This window comes from Centroberyx gerrardi, chromosome 11 (genome assembly GCF_048128805.1).
Source record: "Centroberyx gerrardi isolate f3 chromosome 11, fCenGer3.hap1.cur.20231027, whole genome shotgun sequence".
Taxonomy (NCBI): domain Eukaryota; kingdom Metazoa; phylum Chordata; class Actinopteri; order Beryciformes; family Berycidae; genus Centroberyx; species Centroberyx gerrardi.
In genome coordinates, this window is record NC_136007.1 from 12,620,685 (window position 1) to 12,636,129 (window position 15,445).

A 15,445-nucleotide genomic window follows, 5' to 3' on the forward strand; every position below is an offset into this window, starting at 1 on the left:
AGAGAACAAGCCTATAGATCTAACTGATCAACAATCAATCACAGAATAATGTAACACAGCATGCAACAAAATAAAACACAAGGAAGCAAAACAAAGCACAAGAGAAACCGACGCTTCATCCAGTTGTGTGAGACTGAATCACAGTATCCCTCTGCACATAATTACACTTTCCAATGGGACAGGAGTTTCCAAGAGAACTGATGAAAAATAAGTATTAACCCTATAATACATTTTTTAGAAGAATCCAAATATCACAGCAAAACTAAAGGTAACTCTAGGAATATTGTATGTGATAAAAATAACATTACATACGATAAGGCTATAAAATCACTACTAACCACACACCTATAAGTCCCTATTTTTCATTTGGGTTTCTTCCTGTACAATTCACTTTATCCACACAAGAATGTCAACACTCACAGCCGTGGTTTCACATCCCAACCCGCCTGTTTACCTTTGGCGGCCAACGAGTTCATCTTTAGCCTCTGTGGTCATGAGACATTTTTTCTGCGTGTCTCCACCAGTCCCTGCACAAAGCAGAAAATATGCTTCACTTTCTTTCTTTTTTATTTTCTTCCTCATGTGAGACTGTAAATGATAACTATCCTATTCTGCATTTTAGCCTTCTGACAGAAGACTTTGAACATGGGATCAGTAGTGGAAAGAGTACTAGAATGTCCTACTCAAGTATTGTTACTTTGCTGATATTTTACTTAAGTTTAAGTAAAAGTACTGATGTAAAAATCGAATTAAGTAAAAATAAAAAGTAGCTGATTTAAAATGTAGTCAGAGTAAGTTACTAAGTTACTTTTTTAGAAAAGAGAACATTGTGATCTTTCCCACACAATTCTAAAAACACAATTCTTTAATTGGAAAAATTGGAAATGAAGTAAAGCCAGATTACTCTTCTCTTCTTTGCCGACTGACAATTTATGATGGTTCAGTTTCTGTTGTTTATGGAGAGCCACAAAATGTGTAACCTACTCTGTAATGGATATGATTTAAAATGTAGTGAAGTACAACACTTCAGTAAAAATGTACTTATGTAAAAGTAAAATTACTGACTTACTGGGGAACAAAATGGACATTCCTGGAAAACATTTGGCATCATGAATATCTGGACAGTAGGCTATTTGGTGGTTTGCCTCCATAGTCTTATTACATTGGATGTAAATGACAAAATAGATGTCTGATTCGCCTGTCTCACACACACACACACACACACACACACGCACACGCGCGCGCGCGCGCGCGCACACACACACACGACATACCCAGAGCCATTGAGATACACCCACTCTGCCTACTTGATTATATCACGTGGTGGCCACAAGAGGTCGCTAAAGCATTACGCACGAGAGGCGAGCACATCTTTGAGCTCTGCTAGCAGGGATGTAACCGATGTCACCATGTAATCTCCAGTATCTACACTGGAAAACCAGCACTTCAGGGAGCCATGTCGCTTTATAATGTTCTTTACGGATGCAAACTGGTCGCTGTGTTCCTCCTTTGGCTGGGTAAGGGTGAATTCCCTACTAAGGCAGCAAAGCAAGGCGGCTACTGTAGCTAACCAGCTAGCTTAGTAGAGCAAACAAACGGCGTCAGGCAAGACAGAGACAACACCGGGAAGTTAGGCGAGTAGGTCTTCAAAATAAAAGCGTCAACATTTTCCACAAAAAGAATGGGGGGGGGGGGACGGGGGGACGACGACGACGACTCAATTGTATTTTCAGTAAAAATGTATTCTTAGCTTTTGTTTTGGTGTTATGTTTTATTCAAAGCGTTACGAAATACTGTATGTTCAGTTTTATTTTGACCGGAAGTTGCCTTTTTTTTATTTTATTGTGGCTGGCTTGAAACACGCCCCGCACGGAGGCAGGACAGGTGGCCCGTGGGTTTTGTAAACAAGACGCTCAGTTAAGAGTCGTTCTTGTAATTCTCTAAATTGGCTAGTTTTTAATGAAATGTAGTGGAATTAAATGTATTCCTAATTTTGCGTGGGATCCTCTGGAATTCCCTCAAGGAACAGTTGCCGGTTGGAGAATGATCCATTTGAACTTTTCCATTAAAAAATAAGGTTTTCAGTTTTGGGAGCAGGGAGACTAATGGCCAAATATTTTTGGGGGGCCATATTCACCCTGCAATTTACCAAGCATTGTCCAGCATTTTAAAGAGTCCTGTCCTCAGTCTTTTGAGTCACCAGCACCGATTATCAGAGTCAATTCCATCAAGCATCAACATTTATGATCCATGCAGGACAGCAGTTTGGATGCATCTAAAGTGTAAAAATATTTTCAAATCATACAAGGGAAAGAACTTCTGCTTGGTGGTTTGTTCTGGTGGTTTTCTCCTGAACCTTTAAAATTGAAACATAAGTCAGTAAGTAGGCTAGATTTCCATTCTCTTGTATCATGATGATGTTTAGTTCCGTGATGGAGTTGATCTGGATCAGTTTAGTGACTGGCAGACAGTCTGAACCCTTCTACCTGCACCTTACCTTACACCAGGGGTTCCCAAGGACTCCCAAATAGATATACAATAGATCACAGACCCCCAATTGATAAGATTTTGTCCGAAGGAAGTCCATATATATGATTTAGAATTCATTTCTAGCTGTTCGGTGTGGTGATAACAAATCAAAATGGCCATCCTTTTGCATTCTGTCATTGTGCTAACTTTTAGTTAGTGAAGTAATAATGAAATTTAATAATTCCTCATTTCACTGGGGTGCTGCCAGACACAGGTTGGCTCCACACCAACTACTTACCTTTTATTTTATTATGATAACATTTTAGTATGATATTTTATTATGATAACATTGATAACATTATCTCTTTCATGCCTTCTTCAGGTTTTCATGGTGGAGACAACAACACTGGTCACTCTCATGTAAGTGCTGCCCCCAGATTCTTGTGGTGATTATTCTGCATCATGAGGCTCAGCAGTGTGTCTGAGTTAACCAGACTCCCCCTGTCTCCCTGCAGGCAGCGGAGCAGCACCAGCACACCACACACAGCCCTGTTGGTAAGTTTGGGATTACACTGCACATGGTTTGACATTTTGTCCAAATTGTTGTGCTGTACTATAATTGAAAAGTCTGTATAATCAAGGCCATCAGCAGTCATTTATGATAGTAAATCACTTTAACAGTGTATTTGATTGAGGTTTAGATTTCCTTGCCAACCCTTTTTACTCAGAAGTGGCAGCCATAAATAAAACAGAGTGTGGATAAGAAGGTCAATCGGACACTAAAATCTATGTGTATTACAATAAATAAATTAGAAGCGACTAGGAAGATTGGAAGATAACCAAATGAGCTTGAAACAAAGTTGGATTATCCTACTCTTAGTATGGCCTGTTAAACTAATACCATTACAAACACGTTTCGCAGCCAAGTTTTGTTCAAACCCACAGAACTTTATTTTAAATTCTAGTCAAGATCCCAAGGTTTCCAAAGAGACCAAATGTGTCATGCTGAATTACAGGGACGTGTATAAAATGGTGCACAAACATCTAGATTTTTTCTATTTGATGTAATGGTGCAGCCATAAAAATATGGCACCTTGGGTTTGAATATTTCACTCAGTATAAGCGTGTTATAGCTTCAGTGAAGCGTTGGAACGAGCAGATACAGAATATGTATGTGACATTATTGTACAGTATGGATTTTTTTTTTTTTTAACATTGCAGCTACTTAAGGGTGCAAGGGGTCAAGGAAACGGTTGACTAACAATTGTTCTGGCTGTCTGTGGATATGCATGGAAATTTATCAAACTTGTGGTATTTCATTTTGATTGCAACAAATCATTGTTTTTTAGCTTTCTCTGTGTGTCTTTACCTCTCCTCCCCACACCCCCCCTCCCTTCTCTTCACATCTTATTACTCTCAGGCTTGGAGCAGGTGGTGTTGGTGATCCAGAGTCAGAGGAACTCCTTCCACGCCCGGCGAGGTGGACAGAGGAAGGTGGAGATTCTGCAGCAGGCCGCCCAACTGGGACAGGTAACGTTAGTAACATTAGTAAAAAAAAAAAAAATCAGTAGTCGCTATGAAGGGTCCGGGAAAACCAAACCCACATGATCTGAACCAAGACTAAAGTTTACTTTCATTTTGATGTTTCATTTGATCTTCTCTTTTATTGTTCATTTCATTCTATTTCTTTTTCTGCAGATGGAGGGAAGAAATTGATCTTGGGGTTGGATTTAAAATGTGCGGGGGCCAGATGTTTTTCTATGAGTTATAGAAAATAGCCTTTGTTTTGTTTGGCATATTTACTTGGTAAGTCATCTATTGCTGTGGTACAGCAGTGTTACCAATAGAGGTCCTCCTCGCCATAGACCTCACCTGTCTGTGCTGAGGAGAAGCAAACTCTCCATCCTCACACACACACACATTTCTTAATGACCATGCCCCAGCAGGGTGCATGTTCATTTGGCTGTGAAAAGTAATTCGTTATAGACCTCAGTGAAATGAGGTGAGAATAACAGAGCAATAGACATACTGACATAACAGACAATAGTAGAGACAAAGAGACGTAGAATTGTTTATGTTGCTTTGATGGGAATGGGTAGAGTGAAGTGAACAGATGTCTGAAGAGAGGGAAGATTGGAAGATAAATGGTTAATTGTCATTGTCATGCACTAGTTACTGATCCGTCCTTCAACCTTCGTTTTCAGTTGAGAAATTATCCTCGACAGGAAACAAACATTAGGAGCGCTAATAGAAATGCGAATGGTCGAAGCTGATCAAAAGGTGCTCTTTGGAATCAGCGCTACAAGAATGGATTAAACATCAAAGAGGGTCCAAGGCACTTCAAAGCCTTAATTTCACAATGGCAATTGAATAGTTAAAAACTGGCGGGCATGTTTCAGTCTTCGTCAGACTGTGATCAAGGCGGGAAATTACTATTTTTATACCCACATCGATTTGAGCAGACTCAGTCTTGTAAGAATATAATCTTCAAACATAACCCACAGAATATGTGTGTTAGGGATCATGTGATGAGGACCCAAATGCAGGACACAGACAAGGCGGTGCCGGCAAGGAAAAAGGTTTATTTGCAGGGAAGGTGCAGGACTTGGCGTGGGCGTGGGACGAGGGAAGCGTGGCAGGCAGACAGGGAGACAGACAGACGGGTGATGATCCACGGTGGTTCAAACAGGCAGGCAGGGAGACAGGCAGGCGGCGAGACACACAGAGAAATCCTGGACACAGGAGAAACACGATGAGATGACAGGCACGAAGGAACACAAAAACAAACTTTGATATGATAGATACAGAGTGACCGAGAGTGTCTACCACAACTTAGGCGGAACAATCTGGCAATGAGTGGATGGAGAGCCGGGGTAGATATACTGTGGGCTGATGAAATGATGAGAGGCAGGCGAGCAGACTGGTGATGAGGTAATAGCCGACTGGTGTGCAGAACGAGCTGAGCTGGGAGCCAGGAGAACAGGGAAGGGAGACCACGCCCACACACAAACAAGACAGAGACAGGGGTGCACTGGGAACACAGGGAAAGGGAAACACACGGAAAACACAAGGGCTAGGCAGGGACCGTGACAATGTGAAACATCATTCCACTAATAGAAGCCGTCATATGCATTGACAAGGTGTGTGCATAGAAAGAATATGTACAAGAAAAGCAATAATAATGTCTGAGCAATGTGCATCTAACATTAGTCAGGACCATATGCTTTGTAGGCCCACCAGTCAATCAGTTGAGCTCATAAAAATATGGAATAATCAGTTTTCATTAAGTTCTGGATGTGAGGGTGACAATCCAATTTGTTTCCCTTTGGAGAAGCTGCTGCAATCTGTGACCCCCTCTGATATGACAGCCTCAATAACCAAGGATTTAAGCTGCTTTAGTTTAGTTTATTGAGTTTATTTATATCAGGGACCATGTACAAAATACATTAATCTCAAACAAAGAGAGAAGATGCTTTGTACCAGATTTAGCTGCTAGCTAACTTCCATCTGTAGTCCCTGTGCAGGTGAGCAGAAACAATAAAACACAGAGCAAAACCTATCATCTCCACTACACATGGAGAAACAACCTATTGACATCCACACAGGCATATGCGCGCACACACACACACACACACACACACACACAATAGAATATTTCATAGGAATAAATACAAAGCAGAATACAAATATCAAAGTATTGCATATATCCAAAGATATAAAACAGGTTGTCAAAATGTCAAATCAATGCTGCTTTCACATTGCAGTCTGTATAACACAAAGGTGGTGTTGCAGCTGCTAAAAGTATTTATCTCATATGAATGATTTGCCGACAACAAGGTTGGGGCTGTGATTGCAATTGCCACATCTATGATTACCATTGGTTTTTTTTGAAGCCGTGTTTTGTGGGCATGTCCGAATGGAGGTGGCTACACACCAGTTTATCCCCGCTCTAGCTCCTGGCAGATAAATAAAGGTAATTGAATTGAATTGAATTGAATAGAAGAAAATGACAAGCATGAAAAGGTGGCTGGAAATTGGTAGAATTAATTGAAAAGAGCCATTCACAGTAGAGGAGAGAAACATGATGGATGTCACCGGTGGGATGCATTTGGTACTTTGGTTTTTCTTTGTATCTACTTTAAAAAAAAAATCTTTGAGGATATTGAGAAAACTAAAGGAACAGAGGAACAGATGAGAAGTAGTGTTAAATATGATAAAGCCCATATACAATGAAATCTGAAGTACATGTTTTGAAAATACCTACTGCATCTTATGACACTACTGATGAGAATACAGCATCATAAGCGTCATAATTAGCCCATTTGGTTGTGTGGGTGTGGGTCTCTGCGTGTGTGTGTGTGTGTGTGTTGACAGGCTGTTTAGTGCTTTTGTGTTACTTGCACAAGGTAGATGTTGTTCATCACAGCTAGATAGACCTTGATTGTGGAGTGTTTTTGTGGATGAGGGCAGGTTGTGCGTCATGAGTTTTTGGACTGACGTACATTCAGGTGTTTGTGTGCTGAAGGCGCAGATTAAAGGTGGCAAAGGTTCATTATGCATTGTCACTCTGGCAGCCTGTTGTCTGACTGTCATCTGCCTGTTTTCTCATCAGGTACATTTGGTGATACTTTGGGTTTTTGACACAACAGGTTTACTGACAGATTGAAATGGGTTCTCATAATTGAATTTAGCATTTGACGGACAGCAACATGCAGGAGAAGCAACCTGAATGAGCGTAAAAATGTCACAATGATATTATGGCACGGTAAAGATTCATATTCAGACAGCTTTGGAAACTGTTTCCTTCCTCCCTGGTTTATTTCCTATGCAACAAATATGTAATGCATATAATGTAACGCAAGTCATTAGCTTTCCTTTGTGCACAAAACGCCTTGTTGAACTTAGAGCTCAGTGAATTGCTGCTCAATCTCTTTAGTTTTGCTGTGTTTACCTCCCTCCCCTCAGGTGCACACACACACACATTTGTCCTCAGCATTAATTATATTTATTAAAATGTAATGTTTCAGCAGACCTTGTTTTTTGCACTGTACTTTTCATATGATTATGACTGCAGGATGTGCTTTGATTAAATTAATATAAGTTTATATTATAAAATTCAGCTGTTTTGATTCGTCTAGGGAGTTCCAGTTGTTCTTCTTCTTCATGAACTGTCAGAGTATGAAGGAGATTGGAGTATCCTCCCTACTCTTCCTTAGTGAGTAACACACACACACATACACACATGCACACAGATTATAAACAAATGAATTAAATCAGATTAGATGAAACTTTAATGATGTCCCTGGCATCACTATCCATAAAACTAACAGGTTTCTTGTCATCTTTCCAGTCTCTCAGCCTTCTTCAGCCAATCAGCATCCTGGTTTTTCTTCTTGGAGGAGGAAACTAGTGTCACACTGGCTGCTCTGCTGCAGGTCCTTAACAGATACCATGCCCAAGAGGTGAGACATGCACACATACACACATAAACACACACACACTTACACACACGCTTGACAGGTAAACATCTTGTATATTCTGTATCAGTACTGACTTTATTCTTCTGTGAGCCATTTGCACTCTTTGAATCTGTTTGTGATCGACCCTGTTTTTTTTATTGCTACATCGATATACAAATTAAACAAGAGACACTAAGAAAATAACTCAACAACTTTCCAGTCACATCACTTTCCAATTCTCAGGAATGGTTTTTGGGCAGGCGTCTCCATGACGACGAGGCCTCCATCATCCACCATTATGCCTTCTCTGAAGACCCCAGTTCCTTTGGTTACCCCGACCCCGCAGCAGGCTGGGCGCTCAGCAAGCCTCTGCTGCAGAGGTGTGTGATGTGTGAGCATGTGTGTGTTGTGCATAACAGGTCCATCTGCAATATGTGGTAGCATGTATGTGTAAATACCACGCTTCTCTCTCTTTCTTCTCACTGTTCTCTTTTATGTCTTTCAGACTCGCTGAGCGGACCCAACATGAGCCAATGAAATCAGATTTTACTATTGACTTGAAACACGAGGTACTTTGGAACTTCTTTCAGTAGTTTTTTGTGTGTTTTTCACCCCTCTCCTCCCCTGCCTGAGCGAAGTATAGCCATTAGACTCATCACTAGAATTCAACTCTGAACCTGGTAAAAGCTATTTTCTGCTCCACCGCCAGCTTCATGTTCCGAATCTGCTTTGTACCTCCAAACAACTGTGCTGAAAAGCATCATTGGAGTCATCTTGCCTGCTGAGCTGAAATGTGGAGTGACATAATGATGACAGACAGTATTCCCCCAGTGACTGACTATGATTTACTATGCCCACTTTGCCCAGACATACTGTAGCAGATTTTGACAGCTCAGTTATTGATGCACCAGCTCTGCGTATGAGAGTGTGTGTGTGTGTGTGTGTGTGTTTCTAAGGTACACCAGATACATCAAAATGTGAGAATTTTAGTGTTCAATTACCACATTTTTGCACTGATTGCTCAATTCACTTGCTTCGGTTGGGGCAGTCTTTTTATGGAGATCATTTTTATGAAATTAATCCCACTCATTCTCCCAGTGTTCCATTCATTCATATTTTAGCATATCAGGCTAAAATATGTCAGCAAAGTAAAATAAAAAACAACACAAAACAACACAAACAATCTCATGGATTACCACTTAAAGGACTGAATTAAAGACAGATTCCTGGGAAGAAACCCCCTGCAAGGAACATATATGTAACCAGGATATTCTCCTCTATGATGATACAATACATGATTCATTTTGGAGGAATACATAATGAGGATGTATGACCATCTGATGTTTTTAATTGCTTATATGCAGTCTTGCTTTTGAAGCCTGCCATCATCTGTCAAAGAGCCAAAGAAACAACAAGGACCATTACTGAATCAAGTGAATTTCTCTCCACATTTGCATGATGTAATGTTTTAAAATTAATCAAAAATAAAAGGTTCACATAGATCAAAGGGCAAAGTAAAGCAAAGCAGGCAGTGCATGGTCAAAGTTTTAAAGTTTCCAAACTCAGCTCAGTCATTAATGCGCGGTGTTACTCATTAAAATGCATGGGACTGATATAATTGAAATGCAGTGGCACTTTACCTTTGAGCTCTCTGGCCCTCTTGAAATCCTCAACTGACTTAAGGGTAATACAGAATAATCCCTTTGCTCAGTTAGTCACCCCAGTGGTGTGTGTCTGTGTGTGTGTGTGTGTGTGTGTGTGTGTGTGTGTGTGTGTGTATGGGGGGTGGAAAGGGTCACGGAGGACAACACACGCGTACATACGCTCGTGTTATTATTTACTAAAAGTCCCACATGTGTGTATGTATGTGCGTCTGTGTGTGATTAGTACAACTCAGCCATGCATACGCACGTGCGTGCGCACGTGACTCCTAACACACAGGCGTGCGTGTGTACGTATGTATGTGTGCGCATCCTGCGACTGGACGTGTTGTTATGAGCTCTAAAACGCCGATAGCACACTCTTCAGATAAAAGCATGCTGAAATTCTGAGAAGAGTTTTAGTTTATGTAAAACTTGATCTCAACTTTCCTAAAACAGAGAACCTGACTAAAATTGAAAAAAAAAAAAACACGCGACTGCATCCTGTGACGCAGGATGCGACTGCACGCCTGTGTGTTAGGAGTCACGTGCCTGTGTGTTAGGAGTCACGTGCCTGTGTGTTAGGAGTCACGTGCCTGTGTGTTAGGAGTCACGTGCGCACGCACGTGCGTATGCATGGCTGAGTTGTACTAATCACACACAGACGCACATACATACACACATGTGGGACTTTTTGTAAATAATAACACGAGCGTATGTATGTGCGTGTTGTCCTCTGTGTCCCTTTCTACCCCCCATAGTTTGTGTGTGTGTGTGTGTGAGAGAGAGAGGAGAGAGAGAGAGAAGCGAGGGTTTGACTTAGTTCTTGTAGTATTCTTTTCATTACATTTCCTTACATACTTTCTCTCTCTTCTCTTTTTCTTTTCCTAGACTCTGAAATAAGTTTGTGACCCTTTCTTCAATACCTACGTTTTTGTGTTTTTAAAGAGAACTCCACTCTTTCATGTATATTTCTTGTTTGTCTAGATCTGCCAAAATGTCCGCTGTCTCTGAAAATTATTCAGTTTTTGTCCATGTGCTATGTCAGTATGGGAGTATGTGTTGAGGGAGAAAAATATAGACCGCAAAGTGAGTTTTGAAAGCCAGAAATCTCAGCACCTGCAAGAGTAATTGTAGAGTCAACAGTCCTATCAAACTCCTGAATATATATTGTCATTTTGTGCTGTGGGACAGTACATTTTTTTGTTGAAAAGTCATTTTTCCCCCCTTAGAATTGTTTGTAGCAAGGGGACTTTGGATCTATCTCCAACCCTAACCTATCCCCAAAATGACTTGTAGTACCTGCTGTGGTTCAAACATGGCTTTTATTTGGATATTTATATTTGGAAATTTATATTTAGATGTTGACTGACTGATATTTGGCAGTTTGGGGTTAGCAGTAGTACACAGGGGATAATTTTAGATGCATGTTATAACTAAAACTGTTCTAGCGTCTTAACATGCTAACATCTTAAACCCCCTATATTGTGGGAGTAAGAGAAGATATTCCAAATCCTTGAATCTGACTACCACCCATTAGGCTTACGTTTGTCTTATACTTATATCTGTCTGTCTCCCTCTTTCAGATTGCTTTGTATATTTGGGAGGAAGGAAATGGTCCAAAGCTGACAGCAGTTCCAGAGTTTTGTACACAGCAGAGAGACGACTGTGCTACCACATTTACAACTTACCTGCCCAACTGTGTATGTACAGCTTCATTTATTTACTTTTACATGGCTACACTTGTGGGAAAATTACATTTAAACAACTAAAGTTTAAAGTGTGTGTGTGTGTGTGCGTGCGTGTGTGTGTGTTTGTGTGTGTGTGTGTATGTGTGTGGTTTACAGCTATTATCCATCAACACCTGCAATACCTGTATGTGGTATCAACAACACCTGCCAGTATTTGTAAACAGCATTTGAATATTCAATTTTAGTAACATCTACAGACAGAATATAACATTTGACAGCCAACAGGAACATGAAGTATTTTGTTGGTAAAAGCAATTATTGATTGGGAATGAATACACACATCTCCTTTTACAAAAACAGGCATGATTAGGTTTTGACTGCTAGTTTACCTTTGTTTCTGACATTTGAGAAAGATGAAGAAAAAATGAGGAAGCTGAAGGCGATGGAATAGATGATTATCAAAACTTCAATCACATAATCAAGCCCAATTCTTGTATTTCATCATACATCCCCAGGATGTGATGGCAGACTGAGTCTGAAGGCAGAATTGAACCCAAGTAGCCAGCCAACACAGCGCTGAGGGAGGAGGAGGAGTCACTGCAGCATTTGGACATCATGCATTGTTCAATTAAGGCAGGTTGAGTTGGAACAAAGCAGATACAAAAGAGCAGCGTGCCACGGTGCAAATTGAGCTACTTATAAAGGCTGAAGAAGAAAGCCAGCTTGTGAAAACAACAGCCATGAAAAAGCATGGCAAATGGACACGCTGAGACCTGTCAAGACATCTGGAATATGGAAGGGAAGTGGATCAAGTCTCTGTTTTGCTCAGTATATGATGTTCACTACTACTACACTACTACTACCTCCACGTGCACGGTGCTTGCAAAGCCAGCACATAGTCTCTTCATGCCAAACTGCTCAAAATCATGGAAAATTCAAATGGTGACATGACTGAATACAGTGTCAGCTGGGAGTGGAAGCAAGTAGGAAACCAAAACAGCTCATGCCAGGCCCCTGCTTCGTCCATTTAACATTCACTTCATCTACCTCCAATTCCGTAGTTCAGGAGGGAGTGTGGCAAAGGTGACCCTGGGAGAGGCAAGCAGAACATCAGGATGCAGCCCACCTGTAGCCGGCACAAACCTCAGACTAGACATTGTCCTAGCAAGTGATCTTCATTCCATTGACATTGCCCTGGGAGCATAGAGGAGGTACAGGATTGTTTAGCTCAAGAAATACCAGGGGCCAGATGTATGAAAGGTGTGTACGCATAAAAAGTCTTGCTTTTGTGAGAGACGTGAGAGAGCGCGGACCTCACTGCATACTCTGCAGTAGGCGTATGCAGATTTGAAGGGAGAATGGGCTGATTTTGTGACGAAACGGTGAGGGAAAATTAAGCAGAAAAGCATAAAAAATTTGATGTTTTTGCTGCGTATTACTGTTCTTTCTCTCAGTATAATAGTCCACTTATGTCCAAGTTTATAGTGACATTAACGTTCAGCTGGTCTGTCCCGTCCCAAGTTGGCCAAGTTGAATAAGCAATTTTTTTTTCCTGCTGGTGTGATTCAGTATGTATTTACTGGTCAGCTCAATCTTTTCAATAATTTAGGCAGAGAGTTATTTACACTCTACCAGAATCAATTACATGTGAGTCAATCAGAAATAAATTGACCCTGCTTAACCATGCGCAAAGGCTACTTTGGAAGGCTGCTACTGGAAGACATTGAGAACTCTAGAACCAGATGCGAGCCCGTGTCTTAAGAGACCATGCTGATTTCTTGGCCCAGGATGCGTGTGATGCGCTGGGGGGTGGAGAGAGCGCTGGAGTCCCCTCTTCTCCTCCAGTGGCTCCAGTTGGCCTCCCTCCTATAACCAGACTGCTTCTTTTTCATTTCATTCATCATCATCAGTTGATTGCAGCAGTGACCAATAATATTGCTTTCCTTTTACGAATTTCTTCAATTATTTTGCAATTTGTAAAATTGTGCTTTTTTTTTTTGCATGTTTTTTTCTCTGTCATTATCTCTGGCATTTTGCCTAAAAGAAGATGAACGAGACCATTTATATGCTAAACAAGATAATTATGGGCATTTTTATACATTTTCCTTACACTGTGATTTATCATGAGAAACAGGTGTACTTAACTTTTTAGTGGGGATTCTACGCAAACCTCCATACATCTGGCCCCAGGCCCTCGTCCTCCAGAGCCAAGAGAAGGAAAAGGAGCGCTTGGCACTTGCTGGTTGCAGGGGCTTTGCTTGACAGTCACTGTGGAGAGACCTGGGGCTGCTAAGCAACAAAGGACAGAAGCTGTTACCTCATGACAGCAAGGAGGCAGAAGTCGCATCTCATCGGATCACTGGATCTGGCTGAAGAGGACCTGGCAGACCCGAGCGGACACTAAGGACACAGGTCTTGTTTGAGTGATGGGTCGGGGGTGTAGTCACAGGATGCTGCCTCTTCCAATGAGCCTTCTCGGAGTGTTGGTGGCTTGTCAACAAGGGACCAAAGAAGGGAGAAGGTAACCACTCAAGAAACTAATGAAGACCGACTCAGCTCTGTCCCAGTTTTGAGGGAAATGTGCCTTGAAGCTGGAGTAGCAATTTTAACACCAGCTGGCTCAAAGAAGACATGGGTAATGTTGTACCTGTCACATGAGCCAGCAGACATGACCCCTGTCTTATTTTAGATAATCGTTGGTGTTAATAATGTGGAAGTGTCTTGGGGTTTCTGCTGTATATTCCGCAAGTGGAGCGCACAGGGAGAGCTACAAATAGCCTGAGTCTAGTAAGTCTGTTGAAAAAACGTTTGGTGATTTTCTGAAACAAGTCAAAACACTTTAAATGGGAATTAAAAGTAATGGGATGTCTGGCCACTCTGACGTTATAGTCGGAATAATAATGCAGCTGTGTGCTTTTGTTTCACTTTATTTTACTTTGATGAAAGGACCTCATGTACCTAATTTTGCCGTCCTGATTAAATTTCAAGCCCATTACATTGCATCTACGCTGTGCCTCAGACTGTGTGTGTTTGTGTGATATATGCCTGTGTATTGGTGCTGGCACACTTGTCATTGTACCGTTGTATACCATGCATAATATGTATTATACTTTTGATTGCAGATGGCTGTTGTTTCTCTCCCTCTCTGCTTTAGGGAGATCCAGTGAACAAGGAAGACGTATTTGTTGCTGTGAAAACTTGCCAAAAGTTCCACTCCCAGCGAGGTGTGTGTCTGTGTGTGTGTATGTGTGTGTGTGTGTTATACATGCCAGTTTTGAGGGACATAGTTGATCGACTATTCCAATACTTTCATTCATTCTAAAGTTTTAGATTTCGTTAAGTCTTACATTTTGTGCATTAAAAAGGCCCAGTGAAGTGAAATACCACATTTTTGAGCTGTAGAGCAATGTAATGAACCATATGGCGAGTAGATGACACGGGCAAAAAAAGTCACAAAAAGCACCAGCACAAAGCAACCCAAACAGCCACAAATTGCTGCTAGTAAATGTAATGTAAATTGTTGATTACTCATGCTGCACTTTGATTGAAAATGAAAGCTACAGCAGATATAGCTGGAAAAATTTGACTACAAGCATATTTTGCAGCTGTTTTTTTTTTTACTGCCACTTACTCAAGCAATGAGTCACTTGCTGTCCTTGACCGTTTGAGACGCGCACACCCACCCTTCAACAATACTGCCACCCACATATTTCACTTTTACCAGAGGCAGTAGTCTCAAATAGAGCTGTAACTGAAACAGCTTAAAACACTTTATGCGATTAATTCACTTGATACAGTATTTACTCTGTCTAATTAACAAGGTAAGCTAAGGTAAATAAAGACATCAAACACTGCAAGTTCTTCCTCCCTCTTCTTTACAGTCAGAGGGAGGAAACCTTTTGGCTGTTATATCCTGAAGTGACTGTGTTTCTGCATTTGTGTGCAGATGAACTCGTGCGTCTTTGTGCGTAGGTGGGTTTTCCATTAAATCTAATCTCCAAATGATGTACTATGCCGCCCTTAACTAGTCATTTGCATTTACTCTGCTGGCCATTCAGCACTACTTAGCTAGACAGGTGAAAGCTACCTGTTTAAATTCACCACCTCATCTAGCCTGTCTGCTTAAATTGCATCCATTTGCATAATTATCCACAACATTCTGTTTGTTTTTAACAAGGTAAAAATG

General features: G+C 41.1%; 1 protein-coding gene across 1 annotated transcript in view; it reads left to right on the forward strand.

Annotated features, from left to right (window-relative positions):
• The first annotated feature begins 1,377 nt into the window (after positions 1-1,377).
• Positions 1,378-15,445, forward strand: part of b3glctb (beta 3-glucosyltransferase b) — a 28,391-nt gene continuing 14,323 nt past the window's right edge. Inside the window, exons 1-10 of the mRNA XM_071911812.2 lie at positions 1,378-1,517; positions 2,852-2,889; positions 2,985-3,024; positions 3,890-3,999; positions 7,608-7,684; positions 7,820-7,931; positions 8,172-8,308; positions 8,434-8,497; positions 11,155-11,271; positions 14,414-14,483. Of these exons, the coding sequence (XP_071767913.1) occupies positions 1,457-1,517; positions 2,852-2,889; positions 2,985-3,024; positions 3,890-3,999; positions 7,608-7,684; positions 7,820-7,931; positions 8,172-8,308; positions 8,434-8,497; positions 11,155-11,271; positions 14,414-14,483 (826 nt within the window). The 5' untranslated portion in view covers positions 1,378-1,456. The remainder of the gene's footprint in view (positions 1,518-2,851; positions 2,890-2,984; positions 3,025-3,889; positions 4,000-7,607; positions 7,685-7,819; positions 7,932-8,171; positions 8,309-8,433; positions 8,498-11,154; positions 11,272-14,413; positions 14,484-15,445) is intronic.